The sequence below is a fragment of the Ziziphus jujuba genome, chromosome 11, assembly GCF_031755915.1.
Source record: "Ziziphus jujuba cultivar Dongzao chromosome 11, ASM3175591v1".
Taxonomy (NCBI): Eukaryota; Viridiplantae; Streptophyta; class Magnoliopsida; order Rosales; family Rhamnaceae; genus Ziziphus; species Ziziphus jujuba.
The window spans coordinates 25073256-25099280 of record NC_083389.1 but is presented as its reverse complement, the minus strand read 5'-3'; the positions used below and the strand labels follow the sequence as shown (position 1 = coordinate 25099280).

At 32.3% G+C, this 26025-nt stretch overlaps 2 protein-coding genes across 3 annotated transcripts; one reads left to right on the top strand and one right to left on the bottom strand.

The window, feature by feature from the left end:
- The first annotated feature begins 9307 nt into the window (after window positions 1–9307).
- Window positions 9308–11342, top strand: LOC107411398 (sugar transport protein 10). Its single transcript, XM_016018978.4, has 3 exons — window positions 9308–9440; window positions 9796–10754; window positions 10869–11342. The coding sequence occupies exons 1-3, from the start codon at window positions 9308–9310 to the stop codon at window positions 11340–11342; spliced, it is 1566 nt and encodes a 521-aa protein (XP_015874464.3).
- Window positions 11343–14903: 3561 nt separating this feature from the next.
- On the bottom strand, window positions 14904–25034 carry LOC107405049 (uncharacterized). 2 transcript variants are annotated; one of them, XM_048464983.2, is made up of 10 exons: window positions 23759–23889; window positions 22405–22481; window positions 21292–21421; window positions 19815–20302; window positions 19417–19497; window positions 17886–17990; window positions 17178–17291; window positions 16983–17066; window positions 16288–16359; window positions 14904–15640 (listed from the first exon to the last, which is right to left on the bottom strand). In XM_048464983.2, the coding sequence occupies exons 3-10, from the start codon at window positions 21335–21337 to the stop codon at window positions 15371–15373; spliced, it is 1260 nt and encodes a 419-aa protein (XP_048320940.2). In that variant the 5' UTR covers window positions 21338–21421; window positions 22405–22481; window positions 23759–23889; the 3' UTR covers window positions 14904–15370. The 2 variants fall into 2 exon arrangements, with proteins under 2 accessions (XP_048320940.2, XP_015867540.3); XM_016012054.4 differs by lacking the exon at window positions 22405–22481 and having other exon boundaries at window positions 23759–25034.
- Window positions 25035–26025: the final 991 nt, after the last annotated feature.

Here is a 26025-nt window from a genome sequence, read left to right as displayed (position 1 = left end):
TATACTCCGGTGCAAAGTCCCACGACCGTCCATAACCAACTTAGAAAATGATACCAAAACATTATGTCTATGCTTGATTCATTTTAACTTATTAAGAGATAATAATATCATATCATACACTTACAAATGATAATAATAAATAATGCTTAATCATTCATATTTTCTACTATTATAATACATTTCATCTATATTAATGTAAATTTTCATATAATCATAGTTTATAACATAATGAAATCATTAGGCAAAATATAACATTGCTTAACAAAACATTGTAGAATTAAAGCAAACATATTTGAAGTTCTATACATCTTTCTTTCTTTTTCAAACTTAGAAAAACACAAAAACATACTCAATTAAATTTTTTTAAAGCATAGATTAGAATCTGAAAGACAGATAGAACATACTGTGATAAAAAAACAATTACTTGCCGCAAATAAATTACCTTGTCTTGAAAATTTAGTAGAAACTAATATGTAAAGCAATCAACATTCAATATTCCAAGTTATATGGAGTTCAATTAACCCATTAACAAAAATAAACAAAACTGAGTTATTAATCCCATTGTAAATTTTCAGTAGATAAACTCAAACTTGTAGCAACTCAAACTTGTAGCTTCCCCTTTGAAAAGAATATAAGTCCAAATAATGTGAAACGTGAAATTAAATTCTAAATTCACTTTAGGATGTGTAGTTTATTATATATAAAAATCATATCAAAATAAATAGTGTATATGTCCAAGAGATCATTTAACACAAGTTACTTAAATTAGAACAGTCGCTTTCAAGTTTTTCAATTAATCAATCAAGTTTCAAAAATTATAAATAAATTTTTAAAAATTCCAATATTAATGATTCCCAACTTAAAGGAAAGGGTAAGAGTCTAATTTTTGAAAACATAGTACCCAAAGATTAATAATCAAGTAAAGAAATTTGAAATTTTATGTTTATAAAATAGGCCTGGATTTGCAAGGAGTGCAAAGGTATCAAATTTGAAAAATCAAAACTAAATTTAGAAAAATCATTTGGAGATAATTCAAATTGAAAAATGTTCATTGATGTGTCCAATTTCTAAGATAATTCCAGTTTCAAGGAATCATTTTATTTAAAGGTTGAAATTGTGGTTGAAACAAGTCCGATACTGATAAATATCATAATAGATGAATATCAAACATAGCAAGAAGAGACTATCTTATATTAAGTATAAAACCATTTGATTCATCTTGAAACATAGAATAATCACATACTTAACAACATAAGGATGCTAGATCAAAAGCATATGTAAACACATCTCACTTTTATTCATAACAAGAAAAATTATCTTGATCCTTTTAGGCTTTCACAAATAAAAATCTCTTCCTTAATCTGATTTCCAAGTAAGAAAAAGAAACTAAAATAAAAACAAATCTTAATTGTAGATTAGGTTACAAAACTAGAACATAAATCACAAACCAAAAGATGTATTTACTTTAATTTTCTATAAATCCTCAACTTTTCCTTTGGAAACATCTAAGAAGTCTATCGATCTTAATTTCTTTCCGCCCTCCTTCATATTATCTTTTTCTTTTTCTCTAGGTTTTGTATTGGACAATAAGAGAAAATACAAGAAATAAAAAACCTAGAGTTTCCTAATTCCTTTTTTTATTTAAATAAAAATCAAGATAATTAAATGAAAATAATAAATATTTCCTTGTTATTATCTTATACTAATTAAAATAAATAAAAAGTTGAAAAAACACTTTCTTCTATCTAAAATTCATCCAACTCTAGAACCCATGTGCCCAATGGGTCATCTAAATCCAAAACTAGCTCCAAAACCTATTCAAAATCAGATAGACCTATCAGTTCAAATAAATAATCACTTAAAACTTCATAACTTTCTCTACAAAACTCGAAAAGTCAGTTTGTAACATTTGTTGGAAAGATAACTTCGGTGGCTTTCCATCCATAACTTATGAATTCTGCAATTTTTCTTATAGCCTTCTAGTGAAAATCAGGAGGTTAACCTATCTGCATAAACTTGATCCAAAATTACTATTCATACTTACTTGGTTGCCTAGTCACCAAACCACCTATACCAAGCTTAGCAACTTGCATACTCATTTCCACCCAAGAAATTTAACTTCTAGACACACAAAAATAAATAAAAAGATAAAGCACCATTATACCCTTACTATGTATTAAATAGGTGAAGGCAAAATAGTCTTATCACATAATCCCACACAAAAAGATTTTATAGTAAATTATATTAAATAAACTCAAAACCATTTAATGCTTCCTATTTTAAGACTTACAAGAATTATGAGTCTTACAAGTTGAGTCAGATATCCAACTAGCATCATTGTATCCCTCAAACACAATAAAATATCTTGTGTAATATAATCCATAATCTAGGGTATGTCTTAGATATCTAAAAACCCTAATTATTATAGTCCAATTATCTTTGCTAGGATTACTTATGTATCTACTTAATCTGCTAATTCAGTGAGCTATATCTATTCTTGTTACTTATGTATCTACTTAATTTGTTAATTCAATGAGCTATATCTATTCTTGTACAACTCATAACATACATTAAACAGCCAATAATTTGAGAATATTCTAATTATGATATACCATTTGCATGATTTTTATGTAATGAAATATTAAAGTCTACCAATGTCTTCAAAACACAGTCACTGTCTTTATCAAACGTATTGAACAATTTTTCAATATATTGTTTCTAAGATAGAAGAAAACCGTTTTTTTTTTACTAGAAATTTTAATTCCTAAAAAAACATTTGCTATACCCAAATCTTTATTCATAAATTTACTAATTAAAATTGTTTTAGTAGTTTGAATTATTTCGTTAGTGCTACCAATGATAGGCATATAATCTACATAAAGACATACAATGACAATGACCATATTTATTATTTTTCACATAAACACATTTATCATATTCATTTGTTATAAACCTATTTGACTTCTTTACTTTGTTAAACTTTTTATGCCATTGTTTTGGAACTTATTTTAAACCATATAATGATTTTATATATGTACAAACTTTACTTTCATTTTAAGGAGAGCTAAAACCCTTCAGGTTGTTCCAATATGTTTCTCACTAGATTAATAAGTATTCGCTCTGCTCTAGTTGTCAAACAAGAAAAAGTTGTAAACTCTGGAATATAGTGACCTTTACCTTGCTGAACTGCCAAATGAGTTATCCCCCTTCGAGACATACAGTATGATATTAACTTAATCCCTAGAGCAAGTCTTTCAAATTTGTTGCATTACTGCATGAACCCTAAACAACATGCCATTCTGCAACACATTGTTGATGATCTGCTATCCAAAAGCCTGGTATGACCAAGCCTTAGCCCTTGTATAGTACTAACTCTTCTTGTTCCAAAGAAAGATAAGATGTTGGACATGTGTGTAGACAGTAGAGCCATCAACAAGATTACCATTAAATATAGGTTTCCAATCCCACGTCCAGAAGATATGTTGGATAAACTTGAAAGTTCCAAAATATTTTCTTGGCTCAACCTTAAGAGTGGGCATCATTAAATCAGAATTTTTCTAGGGGATGAGTGGAAGACTACATTCAAGACCAAAGAAGGTTTGTTCGAGTGGTAAGTCATTTCATTTGTCCTCTGTAACACCCTAGGTACTTTCATGTGCCTCATGAATCAAATTTTCAAACCTTTCATTGGCCAATTCATGGTGGTGTACTTTGATAATATTTTGATATTCAGTAAAACCGAAAAAGACCACCTAACTCACCTACATAAAGTATTCCAAGTGTTAAGGGAGAACAAGCCGTATCGCAACTTTCAAAAATGCAAATTCACCACTAACCGACTCCTCTTTCTCAGATTCATTGTCAACAAGGAAGGCATTCACACTGACCTAAAAAAAATCCAGGCAATCCTTGATTGACCTCGGCCCTAGAATGTCATTAAACTTCGAAGCTTTCATGGTCTTGCAACCTTCTACAGGTGATCCATCAATAACTTCAGAGTAATAGCCACCCCACTAACAACTAGTCTCAAAAAGAACTTGACTTATTGAAGAACAAGTTCACCAATGCCCAATCCTGGCTTTGCCAAATTTTGATAAGGTTTTTCAAATCGAAACCGATGTTTCCAAAGTTGGTATTGGAGTTGTACTTACTCAAAAAGGCTGCCCAGTTGAATTTTTCAGTGAGAAACTTTGTCTAGCATGACAAAATTGGTCCATATATGAGCAAGAATATGTTATCATTCTGCCTTTTAAATACCTCAACTCCCAAAAGAAACTTAATAATCTATATGCTTGCTAGCTTGAATTCCTTCAAAAATTTCACTACACTTTCAATCATAAAGGAAGTCATTGCAACATAGTAGCTTATGCACTCAGCTGCAAATATACCTTACTCACTATTCTCAAATTCAACCTACAAGATTTCAACCATCTCAAAGACTGGTATGTTGATGATGAAGACTTCTCTTTCATTTAGGATCGATGCCAACTACATAAAAACATGGATGACTACCACATTCTCGATGGTTTCCTTTTCAAAGGTAATCAACTTTGCATCCTTAAGACATCCCTGTGAGAGTTCATTATGCATGACCTCCACTCTGGTGGTCTAGCTGCCCATGTTAGCCATGACAAAACAGCTATGGCTATCACCCAACATTTCTTTGGGCCCAAAATGAAAGCTTAAACTGCCTCTTTTGTTGCTCGTTGCTCCACCTATCAAATTAATAAGGGCCACTCCCAAAATACTAGACTTTATATTCCCCTAACAACTCCTGTCACTATTTGGGAAGACCTCTCGATGGATTTTGTCCTTGGTCTTCCCATGACTATGCACCAAGTTGATAGAATTTTTGTTATGGCTGACCATTTCTCAAAGATTGCCTATTTCATCCCTTCTAAGAAAGCTTCTGATGCAACCTATGTGGTGTACTTATTCTTTCATGAGGTGGTATGTTTGCATGGAATTCTGAAGACTAACTTTTGATCATGATGTTAAATTTTTTAGTCATTTTTAGAAAGTTTTGTGGAAGAAATTCTACAACAAATTGCAATATAGCAGCCGTTATCATCCCCAAATTAATGCCAGGCCGAAGTGGTAAACCGAACCCTTGACAATATGCTTTGTAATCTAGCTTTTGATCGACCTAAACAGTGAGACTCCCTTCTACCTCAAGTCAACCGCTCTACCGGCCTCCAACCTTTTGCCATTGTCTACACCAAATTGCCTAACAACACAACTGATCTTATCTCACTCCCACTACCTAATCATCAAGGAGCTGCCACTTTTATGGATAACTATGCCTAGTTTCACAAATGGTTCAACATTGAATTAAGTAAGCAAACTTAAAGTATAAAGCTGCAGCAAATGCCCATCGCCGCCATAAAACATACAATGAAGGCAATCTTGTAATAATTTAACTGAGAAAGGAACATTTCCCTACTGACAACTATAATAACCTGCATCCTTATAAAATTGGTCCTTTTATCATTACCAAATGTATCATCACCAAATGCATGGGAAACAACGCTTATCATGTCGATTTACCAGATGATCTTCATATTTCTCTTGTGTTCAGTGTAGCTGATCTCCATCCGTGTTTGCCTCTGGATGATTCTCCACTCTCTTTCTTCAACTCGAGGATGAGTTTCTTGAGACTGAGGTGGAATTGATGGAGCAACGATGGTAAAAGCAGCAACAAGAACAAACACAGAATCCGCAGCAAAGGCATCAACAGAAACAACAGTAAAAATAGAGCATTAATCCCTCTAACGATCACAAATCTTAAGACTTACATTTGAAATTTGACTGTCAAAGTGGCAGTACCAAGGTTCACGTGTGCTAAATACCAACCGCCAAAACACACCGTTTTGATCTTTATGAATAATTTTCTAAAATGCATCATTTTCATTATTAAGCTTATATATATATGTATTAAGCTAGCCAATTCTCATTAGAATCATCTTCTTCCTTTCATTTTTCTTAAGAAAATGTAAAACTTGGGTGCCAAGTTAAGCTTTTCTAGTATCTTCTTTATTGGATGTTTTGTTATTAAGATTTTATATGTTTAATTAGAAAATTCCTACATCGATTTTTCTTGGTGCTAATAGAATATTTGGTGTTCAAGAAGCAACCACCAGTTTCCTAATCCAAATCTAAGGCTAAGTATCATTCTGTGGCATCTACTATGGCTGAAATTATATGGATTTCTTTTCTTCTTGGAGGCATTGGTATTTATTTATCAACTTCTCTTGAATTGTTTTTATGATAGCCTAAGTACCTTTTATATGAGTATTAGTCCAATGTTCCATGCTCAAGCCAAACATATAGAAATTGACTACTTGAGATGGTACCTTTAGGCACGCATGTTACTTAGTATGTTGCCACTCATGATCAACTTGCTAATATTTTCACCAAGTATCTTCCTAAAGACAACTTTGCACGCTTTCATTTTGAGCTTGGAGATAAGGTTCCTTTTCTTCCTAGCTTGAGGGAGGATGTAAAGGAATCTCAAATTTGCTACAGACAATTTTGCAAGCTTTCATTTCGAGCTAAGAGATGAGGTTCCTTTTCTAATTACCATGTATATATAGATGATAATGTGTCTGAATATGTATATAATTTGTTTATAAATTTTTTCAAATTATTCTATGTATGTTCCAAAAGGGACAACCTAGTGGTTTTTGCGCTAAATAATGATTTTGAATTTGAGTTTTCTAAAACAATATGTATATATGTATGGTGAAGAATATAAATAATATAATAATTGTAGACTTCAAGAATATAATTAATTTTTTTTATATTTTACATAATCAAATATTTTAATATTTTTAAGAATTTTTTTGGATGTATTTTTCAAAAATATTAGTAATTATATGAATCTATTAGCTACCTTAAGTTATGCAAACAACAATCACCTCTGAGGTAAAGAATGGGGAGACTTCCAGGGTATGGGTATGTGACTTACCAGTGCAATCTCTTGCTAGGCAAGATGCTACCTCTGATAAGCATGATTCATAAGGACTTAATTGAATCATGTGATCATATCCCACACTCAAAGGTTTTGATCCCACTGACTAAGCAATAAAGTAATAGAGTATAGTTCTCACGATCATTGATTGGACTTGTTTAATTGGCCAAGTATCATGATAATCATAATCCAACTTTATTCAAACAATCAACTATATGAAAATTAAGCTAATTAGTAAATGCTAATCCAATATTAAATACCAGCCTAATATAATGGAGACAAATGGAAAGAATAGATACACATCAATGATTATATAAGGAATCTATGAATTCAAACATGATCTAGGACCTTGTTTTCACTTAAACTAATCATGCAACTACCTAATTGGTAATTAACAAACATTTCCAATCCAATCGGGTTTCTAATTTAACTCACTTCCTATCTCAAGGCAAGCAAGATATTAAAAAATTTACTCAAATTGGAATCTCGCCCTAATTATACCAATTAACCAAGCAATTAAGTCCAATTTTATAATCCTAATATCAAATGATTTTCTAAAACTCTATTAAGACTTGGATTGTAATTATATAAGATCCAATATAACTTTTCCAAGCTCAATTAGAGTTGTGTCTTCCCGGTCATCAATTTGCAAATTATGTTTTATCAAGCTAAACTTCACACATTCAGACAACACTCAACTAATTTTTCGATCTAATTAGGTGTATTTATCAATTATACCAATGAAGCACAAATAATTGAAAATGAATTAAATCATTAATCAATTAAATTATATCATCACAATCAAAATCTAACATCAAAACCCTAGATCAAACATCTAGCATATATTCATGAATAGAAACAAACATCTAATATAATCAAAATAGAATTTCATAAATTTTATCATTCTTCATTGACAAATCCAAGAATTTTTCTAGTAATACAAATTGAGAGAATAACAAGGGAAAGAAAACTAGATTTGTTGAGCCTTCAATCTTTTATCCTTTGTAGATCTTCAAACTTCTTTAATTCCTAAACTTTCTCTCTCTAGAACTAGAGCTTCTCACTGTAAATTTGTGTTTGTGTGTTTTCTTTTCTCCAAAAGCTCTACTTTGCTATGCCTTTTTTGGAATAATATATCCACCTTCTCAAAAGCCATCATAATCTTTACCCCAAAAGCCTAATCTCCACCCTTAGATCTTCATCATATAGCTCATAAAATGTCACAAACAAGTCACATGCCTCGTTAAAATCCTTATCTTGTTAAGAAATAGAGGGAGAAATAAGGGCAAGTGATGTTTACACTCTCCAAAGAGAATGAAAGTGCACATGCCATACTTTGTGTGGATGCAGGACAAAGTGGCCTGTACACTTTCTAGAGAGAGTACACAAGCCCTAGCTCGTGTAACATTGCCCATTTCAAGCTTTAAAGTGGCGTGCGGACTCTCTTAAGAGAGTGTACATGCCCTTAGCATTAATTTCTTAGGGTATCTCTTCAATTTTTTTTTTTAGTTGGATCTTAAGAAGTAGCTCTAAAATACATAAAAAATCCAACATTTTAACAAATGTTCTTCAAATTCCATAATTGAAGCTTTTGTACAAAAACAGCACAAAACACATTATATAGCACAGGAGCTTGAGGAATTTAACAAATAATTAAGTTAAAATAGGCTAGACTAATAAGAATAAATCTCATTAATGACCCAACAGGAAAGGAAGGCGAGTAAGTATGATAAAACTTAGAAAAATGCCTATAGAAAGAAAGCTAGGAGTAGTTGCTTCTTTTCCTGGGAAAACTATATAATAAGTGCTACTTCCAGCCATTTATGCTTACCTTTGCCCAGCCAATGGACGGCCAGTTTTCAAACATTAGATGCATGACTTACAGAAGTCGGCAATCCTATGTTTTGTTATACAACAAGAAAGAAACTAATGGTCTGTTTTTTACTCCAACTAATATGATTGAGTTTTGTATGCTAATATTCTAAAATTAGGCATTCAATTCTTTCTTATCATGTATATAAATGCTTTTTAAAGTAAAAATTAAGAGACTGACAGTTATTTTTGATAAGTTCATATTACTCTATAGAAGATAACACTAAAAAAAGACCTATTAATATGGCATACAAACAACATTACATATCACATCCTAACATTGTTAGTTTCACCAAAAAAGGGAATCTCAATATTATAAGTGTTTATAATTAAACCCAGATTTTATCAATAAAGAAGATAAAAAGAAAGGAAATAAAAGAAAAGGAAGAAAAAGAAGGAACCCATTGTTATTCTTAATTGGTTAGTTCTGTCTTTAATCTCTCAACCCTTTTTGGAGACACGAAGATGGCAGGAGGTGCAACTGTTAGCTATGGAGGAGGCCAAAACTACAATGGTGGTGTGACTGCCTATGTTGTGTTCACTTGTATGGTTGCTGCTATGGGAGGTCTCATATTTGGTTATGATCTTGGAATTTCAGGTAAATTTACTCTAATCCTTCAATTACTAGATGCCTAAAAAAATAAGTTTATTTTATTTTGTAAGTGAAATTTATCACCATTGTATGACTAAATCAAAAAATTTTAGTAGTGAAAAACGTACAAGTGAAAATTTGAAGAGTTTATTTATTTATTTATTTATTTATTTATTTATTTATTTATTTATTGATCTAACGTTAAGTTTTGTGGTCCTCATATCAGTTATATACCATACATGATCGAAGTCTATAGCCGATATGAAATTTTCAATCTTAGTTACCCCAAACCTGGCTCCACATACTAGTTTGTTGTTAGATTAATATGTCAATTGCTAAAATATTTCCAAAATTATTGCAGGGGGAGTTACCTCTATGCAACCTTTCTTGGAGAAGTTCTTCCCATCAGTAGAAAAGAAGAAAGAGAGAGCCGAATCAGGTGCTGAAAATGCATATTGCAAATTTGATAACGCTGCTCTTACGTTGTTCACCTCCTCACTTTATCTCGCTGCTTTGGTTGCTTCCTTTTTCGCATCATCGGTCACGAAACTCTTTGGCCGAAAGCCTTCCATGTTTGTAGGGGGTCTAATTTTTCTCATAGGTTCCATCCTAAATGCAATTGCTCAAAACGTTGCATTATTGATCCTCGGCCGTATATTGCTCGGTGTTGGTGTTGGATTCGCTAATCAGTCCGTTCCAGTGTACCTATCCGAAATGGCACCTGCAAAGCTTAGAGGAGCACTCAACATGGGATTCCAAATGGCAATCACCATCGGCATCCTCGTCGCGAACCTTGTTAATTACGGCACTAATAAGATTAGCGGCGGATGGGGTTGGAGACTCTCTTTAGGTCTTGCAGGCGTCCCTGCAATATTAATGACTGTTGGTTCATTTTTCTTGCCCGAGACTCCAAATTCGATCATTGAGAGAGGTAACATGGAGAAAGCCAAAAGAATGTTGCAAAAGATTCGCGGCACTAATGACGTCGATGAAGAACTTCGTGATCTTATGGAAGCGAGTGAGGCATCAAAGAAAGTGCAACACCCATGGAGGAACATCCTTAAACCGAAATACAGGCCTCAACTAGTGATATGCAGCCTCATACCATTCTTTCAACAGCTAACGGGCATAAATGTGATCATGTTTTATGCACCTGTTCTTTTCCAGACTTTAGGGTTTGAAGACAACTCTTCCCTTATGTCATCTGTCATAACTGGTATAGTTAATGTGGTTGCCACTTTAGTTTCGATCTTTACAGTTGATAAGTTTGGTAGAAGGATTTTGTTCCTTGAAGGTGGCGCTCAGATGCTTGTGTGCCAGGTAAGTGCTACAGACACTAAATTGTTTACCACATTCACTTGCACGCGAAATTAGTGCCTATATCATTATTGATAAGTTGAATATATATTTATTTTTTGTTCTCTTTGGATGTAGATAGCGGTTGGAATTATGATCGGGGTGAAATTCGGTACCAATGGACAAGGATCATTACCGAATTCGGAAGCCGATTTGCTATTGTTCTTCATTTGTGCATATGTAGCTGCATTTGCTTGGTCATGGGGACCATTGGGATGGTTAGTTCCCAGTGAGATTTGTCCGTTGGAAATCCGAGCAGCAGGACAAGCGATCAACGTTTCGGTTAACATGTTCTTTACCTTCTTCATTGCAGAACTCTTCCTAAAACTACTTTGTCACATGAAATTCGGTCTCTTCTTTTTCTTCGCCATCTTCGTCGTGATTATGACTGTTTTCATCGCGTTCTTCATGCCAGAAACGAAAGGAGTTCCAATTGAAGAGGTGAATAGAGTATGGAAAGCACATTGGTTTTGGGGTAGGTATGTCTCTGATGAACCTAATATGAATGATGAACACGAGATGGATACAGTTGCTCCTAATCAGGGAGCATAAATATGTATATTTGTGACAAGTAATTATGTACTTGATGGTCTAATAAATCAATGCAATGAAAATAATGAAATCTTTTTATGGTGAGGCAGGTAAAATTATATATACACATCTTACTCAAATTAATCCAAGGAAGAAAATAATAGAAAACGTATAATAAAGAATTTATTTATCAGCTTTTTTAAGGGTTTTTCTTTTTTAATGGTTAGTGGAAATATTAAATAATTGTTTAAACTGTACATTACAAGTAATATTCTAAACGGGATAACATAAATTGAAGTGTTTGAAGGACCCAGATGTTCTGTCTATTGTCTGACCAGTAAAATAATATTACATTATTTAAAAATATAGCAAATTGAAAAAATGAAAGAGCATATAAAAGAACAACTATTTTTTAGAGGTGGGATTCTATGATTGATAGGAGATAGAAAATCCATTGTCTTTTAATATTATTCTTCCGTCGGAGCCATGCATAGGAGGCGTTTCAAAATGAAAAATTTTATTGATTAAATATCGATAATGTTCGAAAAATTATGAGTTAATGAAATGATATTAGCATATTAAATTTTTTATTTTATTTTTTTTGGGCGAATTATTAGCATATTAAGTTATTTTTTGTCAATGCGATCCTGATTATCATATGTAATGTACTGTATCGACAAGTTGCATAGTGGAAGCCTGTTGGCCATCATATAATGCCCAACTCGCACACATTAGTAGCTATGTACACATATATAGTTTATAGTGGTTTTATTTAAATTTACTTTGAGATTTCAATTACCTAACTAATTAATCTGGTGGAGATTACGTTAGGATCTCTGCAGGAATTTTCCTCTGGAATCTTAAATGGATCCCAATTAGGAAAAACTCCATTAGAAATTTTATAGATAATCCGACAGAATTTCTTTATCATAAGGATTTTTTCAAAATTTTTTGTATGAAAAACACACTTCTAAATATGTAACAACCTTATTTCTCCTCTTTACTACATTGTCCACAAATTGCAACACTAAAAAATAAAACATATGATGAACAAGTAACTAAACTGATACAAATTGTGAGGTCCACAATTTACATTGTAGCATTCTAAGAGTAATTAGAAATATAATTATCATAGATAAATGAGGAACAATAAAATAGTAACAAAGTAAAGAAAAAAAAAATTTACATCGTATAGCAATGAAAGAACGCAGTCAAATAAGCCGCGCCAAATGGATGTAGGAGAATGTGTTAGGAAAACAAAGAAAAAAAATTTTTAAAAAAATGATAAGTTGCCAATCATCCTAAGTAACAATAATAAATAATAAAAAGGATAACAACAAAAGAAACAATAAAAATAATAATAATAAATAGTAAACAAAAAAGAAATAAAATAATCATTTAGAAAGCAAATTTTCTCTCAAAATCCTTACTATCCATTTATTTTTGAAAATTTTCCTCATTTAAAAACATTTTCGTAAAACTATTATTTTTTGTGTCCTAGAAAATAAAATTAAATAAAATGAAGTAAAAATAAATATTTAAATAAATATCCTAACAATAGTTTTTAAATAAAATAAATGAATTATAACGAAAATAATAAAATAATTTAAAATTACAAAAATAAATAAATAAATAAATAAGCAAATAAATAAAGTCATAAATTAAGTGAATTTCTTTAAAAATATTTAAAATACACAAAATATCAACCATACACCTGATACACTATATTATATATCGAATGTTGCCAGGTGGACGTTTAATATCCCAACACCTAACGCAAGAGAAGGAGAAAGAATACCTGCAATCGAACACTTTGTCATTCCAAAGGTACCGATACAACAACCTGCATTCCTACAATTAAAGGAAGGGCGACTAATGCCCACATTGCAAAAGTACTACCGAACCATTCTCATCTTAACTCCGATAGGATAGTTAAATAATACCTGCATACTAATCAATAATAATAATTAAAAAAAACACTAGTAATATATGATACATTTACAAAGTATAAATCTGAAAATAATCATAATATTGCGAAAATATCAATTTTTACTATCTCCATTTTACAAACTACAACTAAATACACCAAATAAATAAGAAACAGTTCTCATGAAATATTCTCCATCAGAATCCATATAATCACAGCATAAACAATTATTTTTGCAAATCAGAAATTAATTAATATTTAAATGGAATATAAAATATCATCTAACTTTATTTGTAGACCATCAATTTTCTGTATATCAAATCTGATATTGCTGGAATAAGATTGAAGTTAAGGTGAGATGTTGACAAAATGAAAAGTCAAGCTAATATTTAATCATTAATTAAATGTCACTTGAAAATCTCTAGTTTCTAGACCCTCCAGATATGGACAAAGCCAGTAATTATTTCCATTAGGTGCAGTTAAAGTTATCCCAATATATTAATTATCTGGTCACTTTTAAGTAAATTCCCGTAAATAATGCAGTGTCTCTGAGATAATTTTACCCACAACAACGAAAGCTAAACCACTATTTAAAGGACTTGTTTGCTCTTTATTTTAATATGTTTATTTTATTTATTCGTTGAATATTTGCTTTTTATTTTTTATTTATTTATTTCTTGCTGACCATTTGCTCTATTTTTTTGTTGTTTACCATGATTGAACATGTTGGAATGTGCCATCACTTTCCTTCTTGAAAATACTGCTTTCTTTAATTTATTAGTTTCTTTTTCGATTATTGTTATATATTCTTTCTGATTTCTAAAAATTTAGAAAAAAAAAATTAAAGAGAGACATGAACTGTATTTTTTAATTGATTTTAAAATAATATTTCAGTGTAATATTGCAGTGAAACATTAATATCTGTGGAACTAAATACTTGATAAAAATAAAACACAATAAAATAATGCTTAACATTATGATACAATTTCAATTTTCTTATTACTGTATCGTTGCTAACATAATTAAATTCATATACATCGTCCAAAAAAAATAATTTAAAAAAATCACAAATTTGATATTCATAATCTGACAGGATTATTATAAATTTAACACAAAAATAAATAAATAAATAAATAAAAGACCAGACATAAATTTGATTGGACCAAAGATGTGTCGATGATAATAGTTGCCTAACTGATATTGAAGCTCAATTATTCAAAATCGTCCAAAAAAATAATATAATAAATCACAAATTTGATATTCATAATCTGACAGTATTATTATAAATTTAACACAAAAATAAATAAATAAATAAACGACCAGACTTAAATTTGATTGGACCAAAGATGTGTCGATGATAATATTTGCCTAACTGATATTGAAGCTCAATTATTCGAACTTTTTGTATCTAAATTGGACCCTGCGTAACATCAATCTCAATTACAGTCCAAAAACCTACACAGTTTTCAAAGATAGTATATTTAGTTCATTTCCTATTCCCAAAAGAAGTCGTTTTCTGTGGAACAATATAAGTTCATCTCCCAATCCTTATAATTCTTTTATAACCTTGTTGAAATATGCACTTGGAATACAATCAACATAATATAGGGTCACAAAAACATGGTGTACCACCAAACAAACAGTACACAATGTCAAGTCACCAAGACAATGAAATTTTATTGACAATAAAGAAAATATGTACAAAATGTTGAGTTCATGATGAATTCTTAAAGAGGCTACCTTGTACTGAAGGTCAGTGTAAAGGGCAAGGCACAGATTGATACTACGATTTGCGACTAGTTTTAGCCTGATAAAATTGAAAATTGAGGGGCTTAACGTGCAACGAGCACAACAAAAACCTAGGCTCTCGTGCTTCAAACGCCCTTACCTTTTAAGGGCACAAGGTTACCCCATTGATTCTTTTCCTCTCTCAAAAAACGAACCTTCTTTCCTTCTTCAATTGTTAATAAGTAGATATGGATTTATCGCTGATGTGAGCTACCTATCAATCTTGATCTTGACAATTCGCGCTCAAAATGTTCCAGCAAAAGCATTTTTACTTCTTTCTTGGACAGGCAGTAAAATTGTCTTGTGTCACATGTCCCATGTCCCATGATGTCAATCAATATGATGTTCTTCCACGATGCTTCTTTCCTTTCAAGTGATGCAACTTGAATGGGCTCCAGCTCTTTCTGCGTTTAGAGGTCTCACAGAAGAGGCCAGCAGCTAGGGCCTGCTGAAGCCATAGCTCAAATTCTTCTTCATCCTCATCCATCATTTCAGCATCCAAATCCCAAGGGAATCTACTTGAGTTGGATCTTTGGGTTTTCTCCAACCCAACCATGTTCACATGGAAGCTGGGCCGATGAGTGTTAGGTCGACATGCCATTCCCTGAATGAAATAAATCAAAGCTGTCAGACTCAGACAAAGGGGCTTCCTTTGTTTTTCTGTTCCTAGTAAAGTTACATTAGTGCACAACAATGTAACATTGAATCAATCAGCTGTCGTCGATGGTTTTCCTAAAGCAGTGTGAGATAAACTGGAAGCGATAGTATGTGGGGTCTTATATGCTAACAAAGGTCAAGTAACACTCTTTGATAAGGGAACTTTTCTACATTACGTGCACCAAAAATATAACATTGAATCAATCAGCAGTCGCTGAGGGTTTTCCTACAGCACTATGTTTTAAACTGAAAGTCAGAGTCATAGCATGTGGGGCCTTATATGCTAACAATGATCAAGTAAGACACTTTGGCCATATCACAGGTTCCACTTTGTTGAGCCCACAATCAATATATGATAAACAATTATTTGAGTACTTTCTAATATTTCTAGAAAAGAAATTTTATAGAGTACTATGTCATTTTGCAGAATTTCTCTAGAAAGTAAAAAGGGAACAGAAACATATAACACAGAACATATTCACAGTTTTTAAATTATATTCATATATTCATATATAAATGACAAATGTTATGTGCCAATTTGTGTACAATAGGGAAGGGGGGTGTGTACCATCTGTAGAAGAGTTAACCACTGACCTGACAAATAGCCCATTCTGACACATCAAAGATTTTACTTTCGGCACAAACAAATGCACGGGGTATTTCCACCTAAACATAAAGAACAAACTTCTAATAAAAATATACAATGGATGTATATTACATTTTAATACGGACAAATTTTCTATAATAATTTAACATAATGAAGTTAAATAAAAAATTTATTACATCGAGATGACAACTAGAAGATCCATGATGGGCATAAGTATGGAAATAATTTCATATCTCAGTTTTGAGGGATTTGAAAATCCCACTGTCCGAGCAAGTTCTTTTTTTTTTCCTTTTTTTTTTTTTTTTTTTTTTTTTGGTTTTGGTAAATGTCAAGCAAGTTATTGAATGCAAACAGAAGTAAGTCCAAGCTAAGAGCCATACTACACTATTTCAAAGTTTGAATGCGACTTAAAATTTTTTTATACTATTTGGAAAGAAAACAACAGATGAGATGTCTACTAGATGTATAAATTTTAGCAGCATGATCCCGCAGATGTATCATCTAATTGCCCTCCATGCCCATGCCTCGGCAATTTTGACAACTGCCTAGTACTCCAACATGCAAAGTTATATTAAAATTTTAAACTTCTCCATGGGCAAAGGACAGGTGTTGTCTGACATTTGAACCAGTGCATAAGAGATTGAGATGCTTAACACTCTAAAAGAAAAATATATACACACACCTTCTGAGGCCTATCAAAGACCAGAGAGCCTTTGTATTCAACCCATCCATCTCCATCCTTAGCTTGGTGATATTGACGGCAATCCTATTGCCAAACCAACTCCAATGAATCACACTTTCATAAAACATAACCGCAGAACATTTTTTTGTTGGTGTGGGGGACCGGGAGAGAGAGAGAAAGGTGGTAAAAACTAACCTGGCACCATCTTGCCTTGGCTTTACTCCGGTTGGTGCATATCCAAATATGAGAATTTCCACATTTGGTGCACTGTATACGTCTGGATTCTTCTGAGCAATAATCATGACCATCCTGTTAATTGAAGCATGGTTAGAAATTGTAATAAAGCCACAGCAGCATGACTATGTTTATATTTGGTTTCGTTCATTAGAAAAGATATATAAAATGGGAAGAGGGAGGGGGTGAAATTCCTGCGAATAAAAATTTACCACTCAAATCCACCTCATCCTAATATCCAACTCATACTTTTTTCTTAATTAATTCCAAGAATAAATCATATGATTTATTGATAATTCAATCTCCATGAATAGGGTGACACATCAAAATGCAGAGTGTAGAATACAATTATCAGTATGCTACTTAAAAGGTGCAACTTGGGAACAAACAAAAACAAAGTAACTCATGTAGCTATGCACTCATTTGGAATAAAGGTCTGCTTTGATCGAGCTTCCAACTAATCTACTTATAAGAAGACTAGCAAATATTGTATGAATTAAAAATTCCTTGGACAAGAGTCCAACTCATCTCTCTTTGATGAGACAGGCTAGCTCCTTTTCTTTCCTTTGTGGTTTTATATGAATTCAACTAAAGATAACAAAAATATAAAACTCCCAAAAGCCATTTAATTCTAAGAAACAAGTTGATGAGCAATACAAAATAACTTGCCTGACGTGGAGTGCTATGAGACCTCTGGCAGACACTCCTAGTCCTGGATTCTTCCTTTCTTAACTGCTCATCATAGTCTCTCTTCTTCGTCGAATCAGAAAGAACCTGAAAAAATATACAGTCAGTATGTAACACACTGAGTAGATGTACTTAAGGACCTATTTTATACAAGCTTGAACTTAAAGAATCAGTCAACATATATCACAACCTGGTTGTCTAACCTACTTTTTGATAGAAAACTTTACTAATAAACTAAAATAAAAAGCACAACAGACAAATTATAGAGAACGAGAATCCTCAAGGAAATTAAATGATAAACTACAATACTGGTTGTTTGACCTATTAGTCTTGAAGTCAATCTTATTAGCAGTAACGCCCCCCTTTCCCACCGATTTAATTTTTTACTGTTCTACATGTAAAAGGAATGGCATGCATTACTCAGTTTAATATGCATTGTCAAGCCTGTTTCAGTTTTTACATATAACCTTAATACTTTTAAGTCAATATAGAGCAGCAACCGAAGCAAGCTGGTAAAAGTTTTAGGAACATAAGCTGAGTCCATGATTTTGAAATGTTAACTCAAGCCTAAATCATCTCATGTTTTACCTAGGTTCTTACTTCAAGCCTAACCTGTACAAAATTTTGAGTGCAGACCAAGTTTGAGCTCACTTGACAAATGTAGATTACATAAAACTAGTCTAGATATTTGACGTCCCTGCTTGATCTAATATATTAATTAAAAATCCTTTATCATCTAATTATAAATTTAGCATGAATTTATTTGGGGGGCCGGGGGCAGAGGAGGGGAAGAAACAAATTTAGCATACCAGTTTTACAAAAAGATAAAACAAATCAAAATAATAAGCAAATATGCAATAAATAATGTACTAACTGTAATCATATGAGACACTAAAAAGAATAAAACAAGTGAGTAAAGTTTATACATTAACGATGACCCAAAAACAAAAAAAACAAAAAAAATGTTTGTACAATAATGGTTAAGTTCATATCATGTAAAGCAACTATATCAATTCACAATCTTAACTGGAAATTAATAAGGACAACTGCATAGCTTGTTGTAAAGTATGTTAGTAAACAAATAACACAAATATCTGATTTATAAATCCCCTGACAATTTATCATCACAAATATATTTTAAATTTATATATCTTCATAGTAATTTTGAGCACAAGTTAACATTAACACACCGATATGGTTTAGATAAAAATATGTACATTAACTGTACATACCAATTTTAATTTTACATAAAAATTGCCCAAAAAGCTTGAAACATCAGAATCCTAGACCAGACAATAATTCCAGGTATGCAGCATGGCTTGGGCCAGTTAGCTTAAAGAAGCAGCTATCCTTGGTCAATCAGTTAATTTATATCATTGACTAGCAAAAACAACCACAACCATGACATTCTCTTAGATTATAAATTGCCATTTAAAATATGCTTCAAGTAATAACTACACATCTCCAAAGTTAGTCCCCTTTACTGCAATTTCAATAACTTAAAATTATTTACCTCATATGCACATTGAAGTTTCTTAAACGATTCACTTGCTTGTGGACTTCCCATATTTTTATCAGGATGCACAAGCATGGCCTACAGAAAGAAAACGAACAAAAGAAAAATAAAAGGGAATCAGTAACCATTTAAAGGGAATAAAAAATCTCATCAACACCCAGAAATAGCATTCTACTGTATACTGGATATTAATAAACTTGATCTAGTCACTAGATGGTTTAAGTTCCGGTAATAGGTAAACAGATTCCCAGAAAGTCCTTCCTCTCCCTCAGGCATTTCAAATATAGCACTTTGGAGTAGAAGAGAGAGAGGAGAGGGAGAACAGCAAAAGAAAAGATTTTCCCATCAGCGAACTAAATCTGTAGAAAGTACAGAGAAAGAAAATTAAAATTTACCCTTTTCCGGTATTCCTTTTTTAGAGTCAAAGAATCAATCTTTTTGTGTCGAGTAAATCCAAGTGCTTCATAATGATCGATGCTATTTAAAATTCTGTTCATCTCATCAACTGAATTTGTTTGCTCTTTGATCACCTCCGTAGCAGAAGATTCTTTCTGGTTATTAATCACAGTTGAAGTAGCCACTTTAGTGGATGATTTACAAGAGTGTAATTTTTCAGATTCATCACTTGGACTAGAGAATTCACACTCTCCAGAAAATTCATCTTCCATAACAGTTTCTGGTTGTTTCTGCTCCTCAAAGTTTGTGGTTTCCCTCACATTATCACACCATTGGAGCATATAATTTAAAGCATCGTTAGAGAAGAACGAAAGGTTGACTGAGAGAAAAACACCAAGCCATCCAACTCGAACTTTGACACAATAAATAGCATATATTGTTGCCATTAAGACCACCAAACGTGCATGATTTAGAGAGAACAAATAACCTGCATCACATACAATATTTTTTAAATAAATAAACAGATAACAAGACAAAGATTGTTAAGTTACCATCAATACAAACTTTCAAGCTACTAAAAAGTGAACCCATCCATGCATATAAGGCCACATCACCAGCTATCATTCCCATCTCAAGGCCCACAATAACTAGATATGAAATTTGGGCCTTACATGTACAAGACAATAAATTAACAAGATCAGAACGCAAGATTGCAGCCTACTGACTTAGGTCTCCAAGCTCCAATTAACAGACTTTCCAGATCTAAGTATAAAGTGCTTACGATTGATTTACACCTAAGTTCTACTACCATATTACATCAAACCAAAAACCTTAAGCCGTTAGAAAGTGGAACCAATTACGTATATCAAGCCAACACCACATACTTAACAAAGGTAATAAAGGCAATAACTCCACTTCTTCCTTTTTTTTTTTTTTTTTTAAAAAAGCAATAACCTCCCAGTCTTGCAAAGCTCTGATAAACTCTACATCTCAATGTCAACTCCAATTGGATGCTCTTTGCTATTTTAAGCAACTGGGCAAAAGGAAAAGTCAATTTCAAAGAGCATTAATCAAGCAACTGAACCTCATCCATCTTCAATTCCCCACTCAAATCTCACATTTTTGGAGCCATTTTTCCTAATACCCCTCTATTTTAAAAGTCTTAGAGATGGCCTCCTATTCCATGCAGAAAAATAAAAGAGCCAACAAAAATTATGCATATTGATGGTTAAGTCAAAGCCCATGATAAAAGGCCCCATCCCTCTATCTATCAGCAATTTTTAGTAAAAATCTACTTAGTGAGTCGCAACTATCCTTTAAGCTTAATAAAATGTAATTGGTAGAGTATCCTTATTATGTCCTTAGCACAAGAGATAAGACACTGAGATGGATTAAATTAATTCATCATGCTACCAAAATTAAATTTTCAAGGTCAAAAATAAAAAATAAAAATAAAATAAAAAAGCAAGAAAATACCTCCGACTATAAACAGTGTTCCTGTTATCCAAAAGTTGGCATACATCCATAAAATCAGAATAGCAAAGAGGCCTACAATAAAAAGTCCAGGAGTGTAACCCAAGTACTGTATAGCAGCTCCAGCAACTCCCTAAAAATTGAAAAAAACTGTTAAGTGACAGTTAAATCTTATTCTCTAGAAACATGTATCATTCACAAAAATTAGTACTGACCAATAAAACTAATTTACAAACATGTTCTGTTTGTGGGTCGTTAAAATCAAACAATACCACCTCTTGTTTCTGTGTATGTGTGTGCCCCTTTTTTTTCCTAAACCATAAAATTGCAGAAGAGATTAAAGAAATGAAAAATAAATTCTATCTAAATGTTACATAATGGAACTCACAACGAAAAGATAGCCAAACAAGATATGAAAAACTATCTTATGGTAATGGATAATATTGCCATGTTTTAGCACATAAACAGGCATTAAAATAGCATTTCCCAGAAGTATAAGATTAATGTACATGGCCATGTGAATACACATTATTTTTTTGAACTATCATATCTTAATTTTCAGAGTATTTTGTTTGAAGAATCTTATCTCTCATCAACTCTTAGTCCACCCAATAACTAAGGATGGTACAAATAAAAGAATGGCAGACTCCCTCCAATTCTGGAAGTTGCAATGCACCAAAACCCTAAATGCAAGGAAAGGTTCCTTTGATTTATTTTGATAAGAAACTGAATTTTATTAGTTAAGATATAGATATTTGGCCCACTTCCTAACTGCTTAAGTTTCGGAATTGATGGCAATTAAACATGATAACAAAGCCTACAAAACTTCCTTTTGCACTTTAGAGCATGAAATGTCTACCATGATCCATCTCATTAAGGCTTGAGACTACTAGTTTTTTGCATACCCCATGCTCCAAGTTCAAGGACTTAGATGGTGGTCCAGGGAGAATAGAGCAGTGGGTAAGGTCCCAAGTTCTGAAGGCTAAATAACATTCATCATCACAATGCCCAGTAGCTACATGATATCTTTCCTTCTATTACATGAAGCTGAATAATAGGTCAACATAAACTAGGAATCTGTCTTTATATCTCTTGTACAATGGAGACTGGACTTACATAACTAAAATGACATGAAGTGCTTAAAGCTACAGAACCCCATATTCAGATAAACCCATGTGAATCCTCCAAGTTTCCTAGGCGAATAAACCAGAAACATCTTCAGATTCCAATGAAATCAACTAAGAGACATAAACCAAACTATAAGAAATAGAAATTAGAAAACAAATAACTATAATACATTTCGAGAAAACCACAACAACATGATCTGCAAATTCCCTGTCACGATATTATCCAAATCATGTTACATGCTATAGCTATAAAACCAAGACTGCATTAGCTACCAAACACGATATACAAATCCTCCAAGAATACATAAATAACTACACAGGGAGAAATAAACCGTCCATTTAAAGGAACTGGATACCATACTTCTTTGTCCAGCCAAGGCTAAAAACTTAGACCAAATGAGAGTATTACTCCGTCTTTATGCATTCTTTGAGGAAAATATCCATTGACATAGTTCTAGGGAATTTTATATTGCTAGCAATTGGGAATGAAATATTTGGCATAAAGAATAGGGATGTAAATGACACATGGGAAAATCCCTTCACCCTCAGAGTCTGATAGAGGTACCATATTAAGGTTGTAAATGGAAACTCTAGCGAATGAAACTTCCAACTATAAAAGCTGGCCCATTGAGAATTGCAATGAAATATAGGTGTTAAGCCAATAAAACAAGGGTACTATAACTTTAAAAACAACTCCATGTGCAATCGATATCATAAAAACTTACTTTGATGAGTAAAATCAATCCATGTATTTTAAATGACAAAGAACTTACACGGAAAACACACAAAATGAGGAAAAAAAAATTGAATTTAATTCTTAACGTATATGGATCTTCAAAGACATCAACATAATTTGCTTTCTACTAATTAGATTTCTGTTAGATGCCAAGTCTACTTCAGAAGACCATATAGATCACCACCCCCATGTTGGACCAGCTAGGTCATTCCCCACAGCCATTATGAAGCTGAGTAAGCATATTAAATTCCCACCCAATGTCTTGTCACTCAATAAACTACCCCAAAATTCATGGTAGAGTAAAATTGTGTAATAAAAAAAATAAATAAATAAAAAGAACCCTAATTAAATGGGCTTGAGTCATGACGCTAGCAATTGGTAACAACTAACAAGAAAATCCTTATGGCATAAATCCACTTATCACTTCCGAACTTCTATATTTACCAAGTAAAAATGCAGATTATGGTATATTGAAGAAAGAGAAAACTATTAACGTGACAAAAAAAGCCATACTAAATAAAGAGTAGAAGCAAGAAGCAGGGACCAAGAAAAACAATTAAATGAAAAAACACAATGACGATGAAATAATATGAAATATAAAATATACCATACTAAGAAGTACATAAACCAAGCATGACACTGAAGTCAAACTAAGAAAGCAACTCCACATGATAAGTAGCAGAGCAGCAGAACTCAGTCCTATAAACGAATGGAAACCTCTTAAAACACAGTCCCTCCAATAAAGGACCACAAAGCACCAAAACTTCCCTAGCCTGGCACATCCATCGCACACCATCGGCCAGTGTCTCTCTATGGTCATCCCAATTCTGTCTCTGCAATGGATAGCCGCAGTTCTTGCTCTCGAGTATATATGCTTCTGCGATTGTAGCCATTTCCAACCTTGGTTGAACAATCCTATATCCTCCATCACTACTACAATCTCCTCCTCAAACAAAAAGCTTGATTTCTCAGATACAAAAGCTTTTTTGCTATCGGTAACCATCTTCAAAACGAATCCCAGAGGACGCAAAACAATGTGAAAGAAAATCAACAACGTAGCCCATAGGGGTGAAAAAAAAACTCCGATCCAGTAAATTACCCACCAATAGATAAAGACAAAAAGCACAACCCAAATCACGGATTTTGCTCAAGAAGAAGAAGATCCAGTAAATTCGATCACGTTCCTTGTTTAAGCTCAAATTGCTTCACATGCAAGCTTTCAGAAAAAGAAAACTTCTACCCAAAAAAAATAAAATAATAAAAATAAAAATAAAGCTAAAGATACAAAGTATTCCCCTTTTTGACGCTATAATGTCTCTGCCTTTGAAAATCTAAAAACACACAACTGAAAAAACAAATTGTACCAAAAATCACAGTCTCCAAAGAGCAACCCACAAAAGAAAATTCCACAAACACGAAAAGGGAGTTGGGCCGTCGATTGGAAACCCTAAGATGGGTAGCTGAAGTTGAAAGAAGCACCGACAAGAGGGTTTTGATGTTAAGATTCAAAGGGTAGAGAAAGATAAAAGCTTTAAAGGATTTGGGTAAGCAGAGGAGGAAGATGAGGACGGTAAAGTAAAAGCAGGGTTTTGGGGAAGAAGAAGAGAGAACCCTAATGAACTTTTTGCAGGCATTGCTTGTGAAAAAGTGTTTTAGAGCTTGAAAAGTTCCAAAAAGGTGTTTGACACAAGGGACGGACAGGAGTGAGAAGGTACAGAAAAGAAATGAATGAATGAAAGAACGAAAAAAGAAAAAAATGGTGGTGGAATTGGAATAAGGGTGGAGAGAGAATGCATAATTATGCGGAGTGGGACCCACATAAAATTAGTAGGTTTTTATATTTTTGAAACACAGAAAACAAATATTTTTTTTCTCTTAATTATGTTGGTTGGGTTGGGTTGGGTTTAGTTTATATAGTAGTAGTTCTAAATCCAACTGGCATTTTCATTTTCAGAGAAAACACATGGATTCTTTTGTTGGGATGTTAGCTTCTATTTATGGAGGTATTGTAGTTTTTTGTATTTTTGCATCGTGGAAAGTCACTTGAGGAAGGTGCTTTCTTCGTCATTGAATTTTTCTCTTTTTCTCTATTTACTTTTTTTAATTTTTGTAGTAAGTATACCATTCCTATTCAAAAATTTGGTATCCTTCACACGTGTTCCAATCTAATGCAATGCATACATTTACTTTCAATCACCTACCAAAGCTTTCAAAAGGGGTAGGTTTTATTCAATCAAAAATTAAGTGTTAATAAGAGACTACAAACATAAGAATATAACACCATAAATTTCATAATCATTCTACATATTGGACGAGAAACTTGCATAGTATCTATACAATGGTTAATAAATACCATTTAAAATATAAATTTAATAATTATAGTCATATATAATATGAAAATAAAATAAAAATATTATTTATTATCATTGATAAACGATCACTCTAGAATCTATATGATATATAGTAATTTAAATAATGATCATTAAAAAATTAATTTTTAAAATTTTAATATAAAATAATATAATTAAATATTCAATTAACATTTATCATACAAATCAATTGTTATTATCAATAAAAATAATAAGATTCGAAAAAAATATATTAATCATAAAAACAAATTTATCGAGTGAATTATCATCAATGGCTTTTGTTTTTTCTTTTTTCCTTTTTGTTATAAGTTTGTTATCTTACTTTACCTGTACAGCAGTTTTATGTAAGTGATTAATTAAAAAAAAAAAAAAGTAAGTTGTATATAAATGTTTAGTGTTTTTTTTTTTTTTGGGGGGAGGGGGGACCTAGTCATACCAATATCCCTTAAGAATAGTCCACGTAGACTATTAAGGTCTTCACATAAGAATATCTTTAAAAGGTTTT